Source organism: Hevea brasiliensis, chromosome 3 (genome assembly GCF_030052815.1).
Source record: "Hevea brasiliensis isolate MT/VB/25A 57/8 chromosome 3, ASM3005281v1, whole genome shotgun sequence".
In the NCBI taxonomy this organism is placed as follows: Eukaryota; Viridiplantae; Streptophyta; class Magnoliopsida; order Malpighiales; family Euphorbiaceae; genus Hevea; species Hevea brasiliensis.
The window spans coordinates 2,081,110-2,093,413 of record NC_079495.1 but is presented as its reverse complement, the minus strand read 5'-3'; the positions used below and the strand labels follow the sequence as shown (position 1 = coordinate 2,093,413).

Genomic DNA, 12,304 nt, shown 5'->3' with positions numbered 1-12,304 from the left:
GCTCAGCTAATTATAGCCATGAAGTGTGCTTGAACAATTGGGCCATCATGTATGAAGAATTTCAAGCATATTTTAACCAAGTTGTGAGAGATTCATTTGCAAAGCCATGTGATGAGATCTTTAAAATTTTAAAGCTAATATTACCATTAAATGTAATTTTTCAATAAGAACGTGAATAATTCAAGACATACTTTAACAAAACTAGCTGCTATGCAAATGGAAAGAAAAGGATGTATGTGTGTATATATATATATATATATATATATATATATATATATATATATATATATATATATATATATATATATATATATACGGGGAAAACGCAATGACAGATTCTGGAGAATTGAAGAAATATTTTTCAAGCAAATAAAAATGAAATAATAGATAAACATAAAATTATTCTTGTAGTTCTCGTTTACAAGTTTAAATTTTTAGGTTGAGTGTTTTTTTTGATATTGGTATTAGAGTCTTTAAGATCAAAAAGTCTAAAGTTCAAATTCTGGTCATCGCTATTTATTAGTTGAATTTTCAAGCTCTTTCGCGTGCTAGGTGTAATAGAGAAATAAAACTTTTAGATTGAGTAATTTTTTAATATGAACAATTAATTAATTAACCAACTTGAGTGGTTTCTTTACACATATTTATCTGATTATTAATAATTAGAGAAATACATTTGTGACATTGAGATTGGATTATTTCGTGATGCACATCCAAAGTTAGCTCTCTCTCTCTCTATATATATATATATATACACCAAAATTTGGAAATTGACAAAAGTCATTATGATTTTTTTTTATTTTTTTATATTTATGTTCATATATTGTTTTAGAGGCAATTTTTCTGCATTAAAATTAAAACAATTACTCTCTTACTTCAGTCTAATGCATTCAAAATAAATAATTTTAAAATATTCTCTAACAAAATTAAATCCCATTTGATAATAAATTATTTTTCACATATGAAAAAGAAAAGAACTCCCTCAGACAAGATCAAAGAGATAAATCGTAATAAGATCAAAGAGATAAATGTTGGTGGGAAGCAATTGAAGCCTACAATTTGGGACACCGGTTTGTTTATTTTTGTTTTTCCCATTGAAAGCGTGCATATGAATTCGTGTTTCTACGCTTCTTAATTAATTACTTATTTGCTTAATTATTGCAAATTAATGATTACAAATCATTTATCAATCATCATGCTTCTTGAGGAGCGATACTGAAATCATCAACGACGAATCATTATAAGAATGCCGACGGAATCCTTATTGGCATGCCCCAGTCCTTACATATATAAATATAATTTTAAGGGAAATGATATCATGCAAAAAGTGGTTGGATTACAAAAATTCAGGCTATTTAATTAACTAGATTTCCAATTAATTAAAATTCTGAAATACCCTAAATAAAAATAAATATGTTTATTTAACAAATAAGAAAAAAGAGAAAAGCAAAAAAAGAAAATTATTTTACAAAAGAGAAGAAAAAAAAATATATATTTTACTTTTTAATTATTTGAAATAATAAAATTTGTTTGGATTCTATTATTTGAAAATTTTATTTCAAACTCATGAATTTGATCATAGAATAACTTGAATTAAATTCAATTTTAGCATGAAAATTATTGCAAGTAAGGTGAATGTAATTTTAGTTATTTCATTTGGAAGTAAATTTGAATCATTTTCTCAATATAAAACTTTTTCTTTTAAATAATTAACTATAACATTCCTTACCAAAAACAAGAAGATAAAAATTTATATCATGGTGAAATTTTTTAAGGCATTATTTAATATTTACATTTTTAATATAAAATTTCTTAATAAAATTTTAATGTTTGGTTCAACTTTTTTAAAAACTATGCATGGGAAGACGTAATTTGACAATTATTTAATTATTCTAAATTTTTTATACTTAAAACAGTTTTAATTTAACATAAGATTAATTTTTATAACTTTTAACTATATAATATATTTTAAAAAGTATTTTTTTTAACTGCATCTTTTAAATATAATATCAAATAGATTCATATATCTAAATAGTTAAGTACTTGACTACTATGTGATTATTCTTTTATGAGAAAAGATATTCGCATAAAATATTTGTCGTTTTACTACAGTTTACGATGCGACGCAGAAACCAGAATTTACCAACTTAGCTAACCGTTGGATTAAAGGAGTGGAAGAACACTCCACAAAGAACCGTGTGAAGTTACCGGTTGGAAACAAAGTTGATAGTGTAAGTTTTCTTAATTCTCTTCATGTTTGCTCACAATTACACAAATTATTTGAATTTCACATTCACTTATTCCAATCATAATGTTACAACTTATCAAATGTGAATCACAAGTCTGAAATGGTTGTTAGTAAAGAAGGAATGGCTCTAGCAAAACAGCATGGATTTTTGTTTGTTGAAACTAGTGCTAAAATTAAAGAGAAAGTAGAGAAATGTTTCCAAGATCTAGCACTCAAGGTACTCTACCACTCAACCATCTATTGATTAATTTAGAATTATTTGGCAATCACCCACATCAACTCGAGCTATCTATCAATAACAAAAACTTTAACTGATTGTGTTGTAGATTCTGGAGGGAAGAGATAAGAAACGGCTGGAGGAGGAACAAAACAACAAACCGCCAGAACAGAAAACACGCCAACCATCAAAAGGGGAAGAAAAGGAGGAGAGGAGACCAATATATGAACCAGATAGGTGGTGGAGTTTAAACTAGCAAAACCTTCATACCCAGGACCACCAGCAAGCAATAACTGTTCCTGTTAACATTCTTTCAAGCGCCATCACAGCCACAGGGCTGTGCTTAGATCAAAGCTAGAGGAGTATCTATTATCAAGAACCAAATAAAGCTAATAGCGTGTGGAAATAAACAACCTCCGTTTTTCTTCTTCGGCTAAAACTAGATAATAATAAAAATAATAATAGTACAGTATTTTAACATCTTTAAATCTGGTTACCTCAATCTCTATCTCCATTTGAGTGAGTCCTTGGGAAAACAATTTTGTTTCCACAATGATGTCTAACTAGAGATGCCAACCAAATCACCAGCTGGTGAAAACAAAGTGTCTCCAAACGTCGATAACACAAGCCTGCGCTTTTATCCAAGAAACTGTTTGGTCACGGCCTATTGGCATGAAACAGCACTAGCTGCAGATTCCAAAATTCTACTAGCTTCTGTGTCCGGATCTGGTAGCTCACTTGGGTTCTGCAAAAAAAAACCGATCAGTAATACGGATGGCATAGAGGTATAATTGTCAAACTTGAGATGATGCTAACCTTTCCATATACATTTGGTTTTGTTACAGGAGCACCAGAAGCCAACAGCAATCTTATGACATTTGCATGTTCACCTCTCGCTGCATGGTGAAGAGGCTGCCAAAGTAAATGAAGTCAAATGCTTAAGCACAGTTAATTCCACACTGTATAGTCATTTTCACCTCATGCCAACCATAGTTATCAAAGGCTCAAGGCGCACCGAGGCGCTAAGGTGTCTTGGAGCCTAGGCGCAAGGCGCAAGGCGCAGGCGCGCGCCCGAGAGAGCCGAGGCGCAAAAATAAAAAATATATATTAAAAATAAAAAAAATTATAATTATGCTATCACACCTCAAGTAACATAAAATTATATAATAATAACTAACAAATATGCAAGTAATAATTAGTTTATAATCCAAAAGAGATAAAAATGAAACCCTAGCAGCCCAAGAATGACATAAAATTTATTATTTGACTTATTTTAATTTAACTAAAAATATAGAAGCTATTTGATATTTTTACTTTAAAAAAATCAACCTAATTTGGAAAAGTGATTTTGTTAATTTATTTTTAATATTTTTAATTAACATATTTAAAAATATTTTTTCAGCTATTATAACAATAATATTAAATAAATCTTTAATAAAAAAATATAGTGCAAAAAATATTATGATGCCATATTATTATTCTTAAAAGAACCGTAAAATAGATTTATAAATTAATTTTTATATAAAATTAAAATTTTAAGAAAACGCACTCTTTCAGCGTTCTCATAGCACATTACTACCTAATTTTAAGTTAAATTTATTAATTAATTATGAAAATATTAAAGAAGAATATTTATAAATGATAATAATAATAATAATAATATACCAAAATTATATTATAGGTGCCAAAAATAATACACGTGATTAATGAAATATGTAATTATAATTAGTAAAAATAATTATAAATAATAGGATCAATTATTTTTTACTTTGAGATTTAATAAAAATTATAAATAAATTTTTTATTTTTAATTTAAAATAATTATATAAAAATTTCTAACGCATGACATAAAATTTCTTCTTTTTCTTCTTCTTCTTTTTTTCTTTTTGCTGGCTGTTGGCTGCTGGACAAGTTTAAAAAAAGAAACCCTAGCAGCCCACCATTTTATAATGTGCCTTGCCTCATTGGGGCGCGCCTCGGTGCGCCTCGCGCCTCGGTGCGCCTCGGTGCGCCTTGGTGCGCCTCAGTGAGGCCTTGCGCCTCAGCTGCCCCGAGGCCCCTGGGGCTGCGCCCGGTGCGCCTCGCGCCTGAGGCGCGCCTTTGATAAAACTGATGCCAACCCCTTGCCCCAACTGAGGATAGGGAAAGAAAAAGTGACATCATTGGCTAACCACCACAACACCACAGATACCAGAGGGATAAAAACATGGGGAAAAAAAAATTCAATGATAATCAACCAAACAGGAATCACCTAATCTCTTTTGTTGCCTTCATCCCTTTAACTAATGTTCTATAAAAATCAAAATATGCAATATTCCCCTCCATATATGGAAAACCCAAAATAAAACAGCTTTCAACAGTACTCACAGTATCACCCTCAGCATCAACTGTTTCTAGCATCCTTTTGACACACTCTGCACTATTAGCACTGTTCAACAAAAGTTGGACTATTTCAGCAAAACCTGCAGTAGGAAGAACAAACTGAAAGATTAACTAAACTAAAGGATTTTAACTGGGAAAATTTTGATCAATATGCTAATAGTTAGAGGTTGTTGCTCACCCCCTGCACAAGCATCATGCAAAGGTATTGCCCCATCTTCATCCTTTGCCTCCAAGTTTGCTCCCCTTTCCAGAAGTAGCTATATTGAAAGATTGGTATATAAATTACATGCTATTTAATATTATAAAAGAAATAATAACAAAGGCAGTAAGAGGCGGATAACAAGGAAGCTTACCTGGACACATGGTAAATAACCATAGAGACAGACCAGATGAAGAGCTGTGTCCCCATCCTCTACAGGTTCATCAATGCTTCCGTTCAAGTTATCTGCAGCAGAAAGAAAAGCATCAACTAAAAGGTATTCTATAAACAAAATAACAAATAAAGCCAGCAGCTAACAAGAAAACATTTGTTTTAAGAGTGTTTTTTTATTTCTCTTTAGTTAACCAGATGAATTTTACATCACACAAAAAAAGTGATGACTGAGCGGGTACATATTTTTTGAGAACATGCAATTTCAGTCCTCCTGCATCATTTAAAGACCATCACCACGTTATATTACCATCAAAGTGTGTTCTAGAGGAAAAGGGAATAAAGATGATCTCTCCTTTGGGATTTTTACATAAATTGGCTACCCTAAAGAATCAAATATGCAACATCTTTGCCACACGCTTCAAAATTTTACAAGTTTCAATACAACACTATCCAGTAACCTTATCCCCTATATCATTCGTTTCTTCTAAATTGTATAATTAAATTATTAAAACATCATTTATTTGGCATTTGTCATAACTGCAGAGTTTGATAGTGAAGCCAGGAAACGATCTATATTAGAATACATGACATCTGTCCCTTGACAAAGGCTCAAACCTAAAGACTAAATTCTGATATTTTGGCATGTTCAATCCCACTATCTGCTTTAATATTCATATTCCAAAAGTTCATCTTGCAACTTCACTTTTCTCTGCTCACCTTTGTCAAGGTCAACTTCAGTATTGCCATCTGTAAGCATTATTTCATTGCATTAGTTCAATTCCCTAATCTACTCTGTGGGTTGTGCCACAACCAGACTCTTTAACTAATGCATAGCAAGTCTTGTGCTTGTTTCCTCATTGCAATTGGTATAATTGTTTTCTAGCCACTAGAAGTTCGTCAAAACTATTCTACAGCATAAATATATACCAAAACGTAGCTTGCCTACTACTATCAGCAAAAATAAATAAATAAATATATAAGGCGATAATCAGAAAATACCAACAAGTGCTCATCTGCCACAAAGTCCCACTCATCAACAACACATAGACCGCTAAAAATTAAACCATATAAACATCAAAACAAAAAAAGAAAAATAAATCGCAGTATCAAATATTTCAGTTTCTGCACTAGAATCCAAAAAGGGAGAACTTTTCAGCTTCAGACTACTTGAAAATATCCTAAAATTCACAAATCAGAATGAAGAAGGGTTCTAATCATGCAACCAAAACAAATAAAACAAGAACAAGAAGATACCTTTCCACAAAAAAAAAAAAAAAAAAAAAAAAATGCAACTTGTATAAATCGATAATATCTCCAATAACATATAATTTGGCCTATTCAACCAAATTTACTTAGATAGTTATGAACCCTAGGGTTTTAGCTTCCAGTTTCAACAATCAAAACAACAGATTAAACCTAAAACCTATAGATCGAAATAATTAATAGTTAATTAAGAAGAAGAGGAAGGCAGAAGGTACATAGTACAGACCTAGAGCTCCGCTAAGGCTGTTGACATCGCCTACTTGAGCAGCGAAGGCAAGGTCCCGGAGGTGAGGAGGAATATCGGAATCGAGAACAACGAATCCGTCCTCTTCGAAGAGAGCATTTTCTTCTTCGTTATCTTCCTCGTCTATTAGAGCATCGCGGTGCACGGCCATTTTCGCGTCCTGGGTTTTTCTTCCGCACAATTCAAGTCTTTGAAACTTCGAGGAGATTTCAGCTCCGTGCTAGTTTAATAATAGATGGGTTGGGTTTTGGGCCGAAGCCCATGCAAGGCCCATTTCAGTTTGATTGCGGATTGAAATCGGTGAATTCGATTAAATTAACTAAATCACTGATTCCGATCCGGTTCACGAGTCAGAAACCAAGCCCGACCCCTCCTGAGTCCCAATTTAAGTCTGATTCGGGCCCTTAAAATATTGATCAGTTTCAATTCTGATTTTAACTAGGTCGATTTTGATCTGATTCTAAATTCGACTCAGACCGTGATTGAATGAAAATTATATAATCAAATGAGAATGAATGTTATAAATTCCACATCAACAAGACATGTGAAATTTTAATTTAATTCATATTTAGACTCGATTTATCATGTAATAAAAATACAAATATATAAAATCTATACATAAATACACATTGTGAATGATGAGAAATTATTGAGTGCAATCAGTTTTTATACGTACTCTCTCATAAAATTTTTCTTATATAAACTTAACTTATCATGAATTTACAATATATGATAGAATCCATTTATTAAATATATGAATCCTACATATTTATAACATAACGATTTATGCAAAACTTTCCCTACAACTGAAGACTCTCACTCCGATAAAAGTGGTGAGACTTTAATGCTTAGAAAGTGAAAGACAAAAGAAAGAAGAAAGCTTATGTATAGTCTGCCTTGTCTTCTATATCTATGTGTTGTCAGTCTTGCCATGAATTGTGGCGTTATATAGCTACTTTATGACAACACCTGTTTGATTCGATAATGAGTTGAGTTTATACATGTCCATATAAATGTGCTAGGTTGTCACTTCTTAAAGTTTACATGCTTTACACTTTGGAATTTCTGGTACCCACATTAACCTATTGATCCATTTTGCTGCAGTTGGGACAACCAACTCAAGTTGCGTACCTTAATTTCCTGCTTTTACACTTGAATCTCACAGTCTCTGGGCATATTCTTTTGTTCTTCCTCCCACTTAATGACTATTCAATATATTTTTTTATTAATTTTACTCAAATTAGAACATACTTCAATTTAATATTTCAAAATCTTGAAAACGATTTTATTACCATCTATTTTATATGTAAAAGTCCCATTACATTTATTATATATTGAATTCATGATAAATCATGTTAAAAAGCTAATCAGGTGTTGGCTGGATGATTAACACTGAGGTCTTGAGATGACAACATTTTATATTTAAATCTAGAGACGTCACACCTATCTCTTAAGATTTCAGATATATTTCAAGAGATAAGGAATGATTAAAAAAAATAGCCTAATATATATAACGGATGGTCCAAAGGTGGGTTGTTGTATGATATACTCTGAGTCCAAAGTGGATGTGATATCCATAAAAGAAGGCAGTTAGTTAGGCAACACTGCTTCACAACTGGCTTTAATTTGCTTGCCATCCGCTTATTTATTTTATTTTGTCATGTTATTACTGAAACAGACTCTCACTGACAGAGATGGAGCTTTTTCTAGCTTTCTTCCATATGAATCAGGAGAACCTAATCCACCACTTTCGGTTGTGGAAATTGGCGGTGTCAATATTTTCTCTCTTTCCAAATGGGATTTACATATACTTGAAATTTTACATCTGAGTCTAACAGATTTAGTTAATAATCGAATATGTGTAATTCCACGAGAATTTATTTGATCCCAAGATGAAAAAAGCGATTCAGTAAAGAATTGATGTATGCAGTCTTATCTCTTGTTTTGTAAAGAATTTAAACCTGTGACTCTCAGAAATCAAATGATTCAACTGCAACAATTTTTATCAAAATATATGTATTCAAGAATTGAAAGAATGAACAGCTAATTGGATTGCATTAGTGAAAATAAAGTTAACACAATTGATTCACATTGAGTTTGGACTAAAATAATTCCACAAGAATTAAAAAATAATAATGAAAAAAAGGGTAGATGTCACTGTAATATTATCAGTAATGGCAATCAACCAAAGAAGAAGCCGAGAAGACAAGAACTTGTTCATTGGATGCAAAGTGAAAATTCGATTCTCGGAGATCATCTTCCGGTGCAGGAAGATTAAGGTCTAACTGCAAACTATTCCGTGGTTTCTTGGATTCTTGGGACTCAGGACTAGTTGTAACCAAGCTCCTCGTCGTTGTTGTCGTTGAAGAAGGAGCAAACGCCGCCCTATGACGCCGCATATGACCGCCTAAGGCCTGACCGGAGGAGAACTCAGCCCCGCATATAGAACACTCATGAACCTTGTTAGATTTGATATTTATTGGCATCTGCAATGAAAGGGCTGTGCTCATATTGTTAAGAAGTTGACGATCTTCCTCTTCTTCTATCACTTTGTTGTCTTCATTATGAGCCTTATTACCGGGCTTCTTATGACTCGCTCTGTGTCCACCAAGAGCTTGAAACGAAGGAAAGCACCGGTTACAAGTCTTGCACTGGTAAGCGTATGAAGATCCTGATGATGCCTTATTGGCAGCAGCAGTAGCAGTACTCGTAGCCATAGCCGCAGGCTTAGATAATTTTCGACTCTGGTGGTGGAGGCTACCTTGAGCTAAAAGAATCAAGCAATTAGCCATATCTTCTTCTTCCACACCAATACTTTCTGCAAATTCAATGGAGGTGCTAGGAGACGTGGAAGAAGAGATGTTATTGTCAATTCTTTCAGCACCGCTATCTCCGCCACTGGAAGAGCTAGAAGTGAAGGCTAACATGAGAGGGGACGTCTGCCGATGACGCTTGGTGCGCTTGCCTTTGATAGAATCCACTATTTCTTGTTGAGCATCCATGAAGAGAATGATATAAAGGGGTAGGTTTTGGGAGATAGAAAGATTGGTGTTTTGAAGTGTAGAATATGAAGGTGAATATATTTTCTTGCTGGGGAGTCTTGGTTTTCCAATCTTGGAAGTTTACTAAAGAGTTTGTATACATAAATAGGCAGAAGATGCAGAAGGATAGAGAGAGAAAGAGAGATGAGAAAGAAGCAATGGCAAGTATGAGGAGAGGAGGAAACAAGTGAGATTCGGTTGGCTTTGAAGCAAACCCATTACTTTTTCTAAACAATTCCTTTCTGGAGGATTGGTTTGCAAGCCTGGAACCACATAATTTGCGATTCTCAAACCACCTTTTTTTCCTCCTTTTATTTGCCTTTTCTTGCTTATGGTTTCTGTAATTATTATATTATCTTATATATCTCTCTATTTACTTATTATTACACTTCTTAATTTACTATATTTTGACCATTATTATGAGTTTTATTAATATAGGATACAGTACCACTCCAAAATATAAATATTATTCAAGATAGATTATAATCACAAAAAAAAAAATTTACAAACAGTATCATTATACATACTTATTCCTGTGTTTATTTTTATGTTTTTCATTTATCTTTAGTTGCTAAGAATTCATTTACTTTATTCCCATTAAAATACATCATTTATCCTTTATTAGTACACTTTCTAAGTTAATTAAGTTGATTAACATAAAGATTATAAACTTAATAGATTGTAATTGTTGTGGATTATGGAGTAATGTGGCATTTTGGTTAGAAACTAATAATGAGAGAGAGGTTCATGTGGAGTTGACCCACAACCACATCACATTCACATAGTACTCACTAATTAACTCATTGGAAAGACAATGACCCAAAAATCACGCCGACTTTATATCATCTAATTATTTGATTATTAGCTTATACATATGCTTTACCAATTATTAGGGTTGGCAAAGGTATGAAATTTGCCATTTTTTTTTCTTAATATTTATTTATATTTGAATGTAAACACTCATTCATTTTATAAATCACTTATTATTTAAAATTAGGATGAATTATACTAAAAAGAGATTATTTTATATGTATATATATATATATACACTCGAGTTTAGACATGAATTTTTTAGCAATACAAAAACTTCATCCTTTTCAAAACTTTATATATATATAAACCTACTGTATATACACCCAATTAATAAAAAATAATACACAATAAATTAAGTAAAACTTGCCATCTTTTTTATTAGGATTCATCTTTATTTCAAATAATTTATCAATTATAAATTGGGGAGGTAATTAATCTTTCCCAAATCACTTATACTATGAGTTTAATTGAAATGGTTCAAAAGAGGGCACAATTCGTAATATAGTCTCTTTGCCAATTTGAATAATAAGATTGGTTTCATGATGATAATAATCAAAAATTTTTGTAGAAAATTAGATTGTGATAATGGTGTTTTGAGACACAAAGTGGGAAAAATCATTCTCTCTCCAAAGTAAAAGAAAAACGATTTACAAGTTATGGTAAATTTGTTTTTTATAAAGTAAAACTTTATAATAATTACTCTTAGATGAATTGATAAAGTTTAATTTAATGGTTAAAAGAATAAAATATAAATAAAATTAAATAAAAACAAAATAATCACAGAATATATATATATAAATTATAATGCAATACCAAAAAAATTAACAAAAGGAAATGAAAAAAAAAAAAGAAAGGAACATTCTTTTCTTTACTTCCTTAATTTTTTGCAGGAAGGTTGCCTTGAACTTTCATGCTATTTAATTGACTAAAAAATTGCAGGCAACTGCAAAAAGAAATAAAAAAAAATAAAGGGCGGTGGCCATTTAATTAATAACAAACATGTAGTGGTTCATTTTTTTTTTAATAGAAAAATAATGTTTTTGATGTTATTAGGGGAAAAAAGTTTAAAAAATTATTTAATTATTCAATAATTTTTATAATTAAAATATATTAAATTTAATTTAAACTTAATCAAAATTTAGATTAATAAATTATAATTAATAATATTTGAATTATATATAAATACACTTTAGTACCTGGTGATTTGCATATTTTATTAATAAAGCCAAAGTTTTTTTTATTTAAGGGCTTATATATTATTATATTGGTAATACTTAAGGATAAAATTACTAAATAGAGTTGACATTTAATGATGTGGTTAGTCTCTATGCGCTATTAAGTTAGTGTGGCAAGTAGGCTCTACCTATTTAGCTATCTAATCATGTCATTTATATAATACGAAAAAAGAATTAAAAAAAATATATGCTAATATTTATTTTCTATTATAAGAAAATTAACAGGTAGACTGATATATACATCAAAATAAGTGAGTCTCATTTGTCACGCTAGTTTAAGAGTATAAAGAAATTTACCACGTTAGTATATATTAATATCATTTAATAATTTTATTCTTAAGTATTAATGACGTAATAATACAGATTTTTAAATTAAAAAAAAAATAAATCCTATTAATAAAATAAATAAATTACAATATACTAAAGTGTATTTGTTTCTTAAAATTGTATGAATTTGAGCTGAAGTACTAATGATAAAAAAGAATTTA

General features: G+C 30.9%; 3 protein-coding genes across 3 annotated transcripts; 1 reads left to right on the top strand and 2 right to left on the bottom strand.

Moving 5' to 3' along the window:
• The first annotated feature begins 961 nt into the window (after positions 1-961).
• LOC110669154 (ras-related protein RABC2a) lies at positions 962-2,721 on the top strand. The gene is made up of 4 exons (XM_021830659.2): positions 962-1,070; positions 2,113-2,231; positions 2,343-2,465; positions 2,575-2,721. The coding sequence occupies exons 1-4, from the start codon at positions 962-964 to the stop codon at positions 2,719-2,721; spliced, it is 498 nt and encodes a 165-aa protein (XP_021686351.2).
• An 87-nt stretch (positions 2,722-2,808) lies between these two features.
• On the bottom strand, positions 2,809-6,945 carry LOC110669144 (uncharacterized). The gene is made up of 6 exons (XM_021830647.2): positions 6,710-6,945; positions 5,201-5,292; positions 5,026-5,104; positions 4,833-4,927; positions 3,282-3,377; positions 2,809-3,210 (listed from the first exon to the last, which is right to left on the bottom strand). The coding sequence occupies exons 1-6, from the start codon at positions 6,876-6,878 to the stop codon at positions 3,130-3,132; spliced, it is 612 nt and encodes a 203-aa protein (XP_021686339.2). The 5' UTR covers positions 6,879-6,945; the 3' UTR covers positions 2,809-3,129.
• Positions 6,946-8,726: 1,781 nt separating this feature from the next.
• Positions 8,727-10,055, bottom strand: LOC110669143 (zinc finger protein ZAT5-like). Its single transcript, XM_021830645.2, has one exon. The coding sequence runs from the start codon at positions 9,727-9,729 to the stop codon at positions 8,896-8,898; it is 834 nt and encodes a 277-aa protein (XP_021686337.2). The 5' UTR covers positions 9,730-10,055; the 3' UTR covers positions 8,727-8,895.
• Between the last annotated feature and the right edge of the window lie 2,249 nt (positions 10,056-12,304).

Excerpts from the sequence above, each read along its gene's own strand:
- LOC110669154 (XM_021830659.2), top strand. The coding sequence starts at position 962 with ATGAAAAAGAAAAGAACTCCCTCAGACAAGATCAAAGAGATAAATCGT. Across the intron at positions 1,071-2,112 it reads GCCTACAATTTGGGACACCG|TTTACGATGCGACGCAGAAA; the intron begins GTTTGTTTATTT and ends GTTTTACTACAG. Across the intron at positions 2,232-2,342 it reads TTGGAAACAAAGTTGATAGT|TCTGAAATGGTTGTTAGTAA; the intron begins GTAAGTTTTCTT and ends GTGAATCACAAG.
- LOC110669144 (XM_021830647.2), bottom strand. The coding sequence starts at position 6,878 with ATGGCCGTGCACCGCGATGCTCTAATAGACGAGGAAGATAACGAAGAA. Across the intron at positions 5,105-5,200 it reads GTTATTTACCATGTGTCCAG|CTACTTCTGGAAAGGGGAGC; the intron begins GTAAGCTTCCTT and ends CTTTCAATATAG. Across the intron at positions 3,211-3,281 it reads AACCAAATGTATATGGAAAG|AACCCAAGTGAGCTACCAGA; the intron begins GTTAGCATCATC and ends TTTTTTTTGCAG.
- LOC110669143 (XM_021830645.2), bottom strand. The coding sequence starts at position 9,729 with ATGGATGCTCAACAAGAAATAGTGGATTCTATCAAAGGCAAGCGCACC.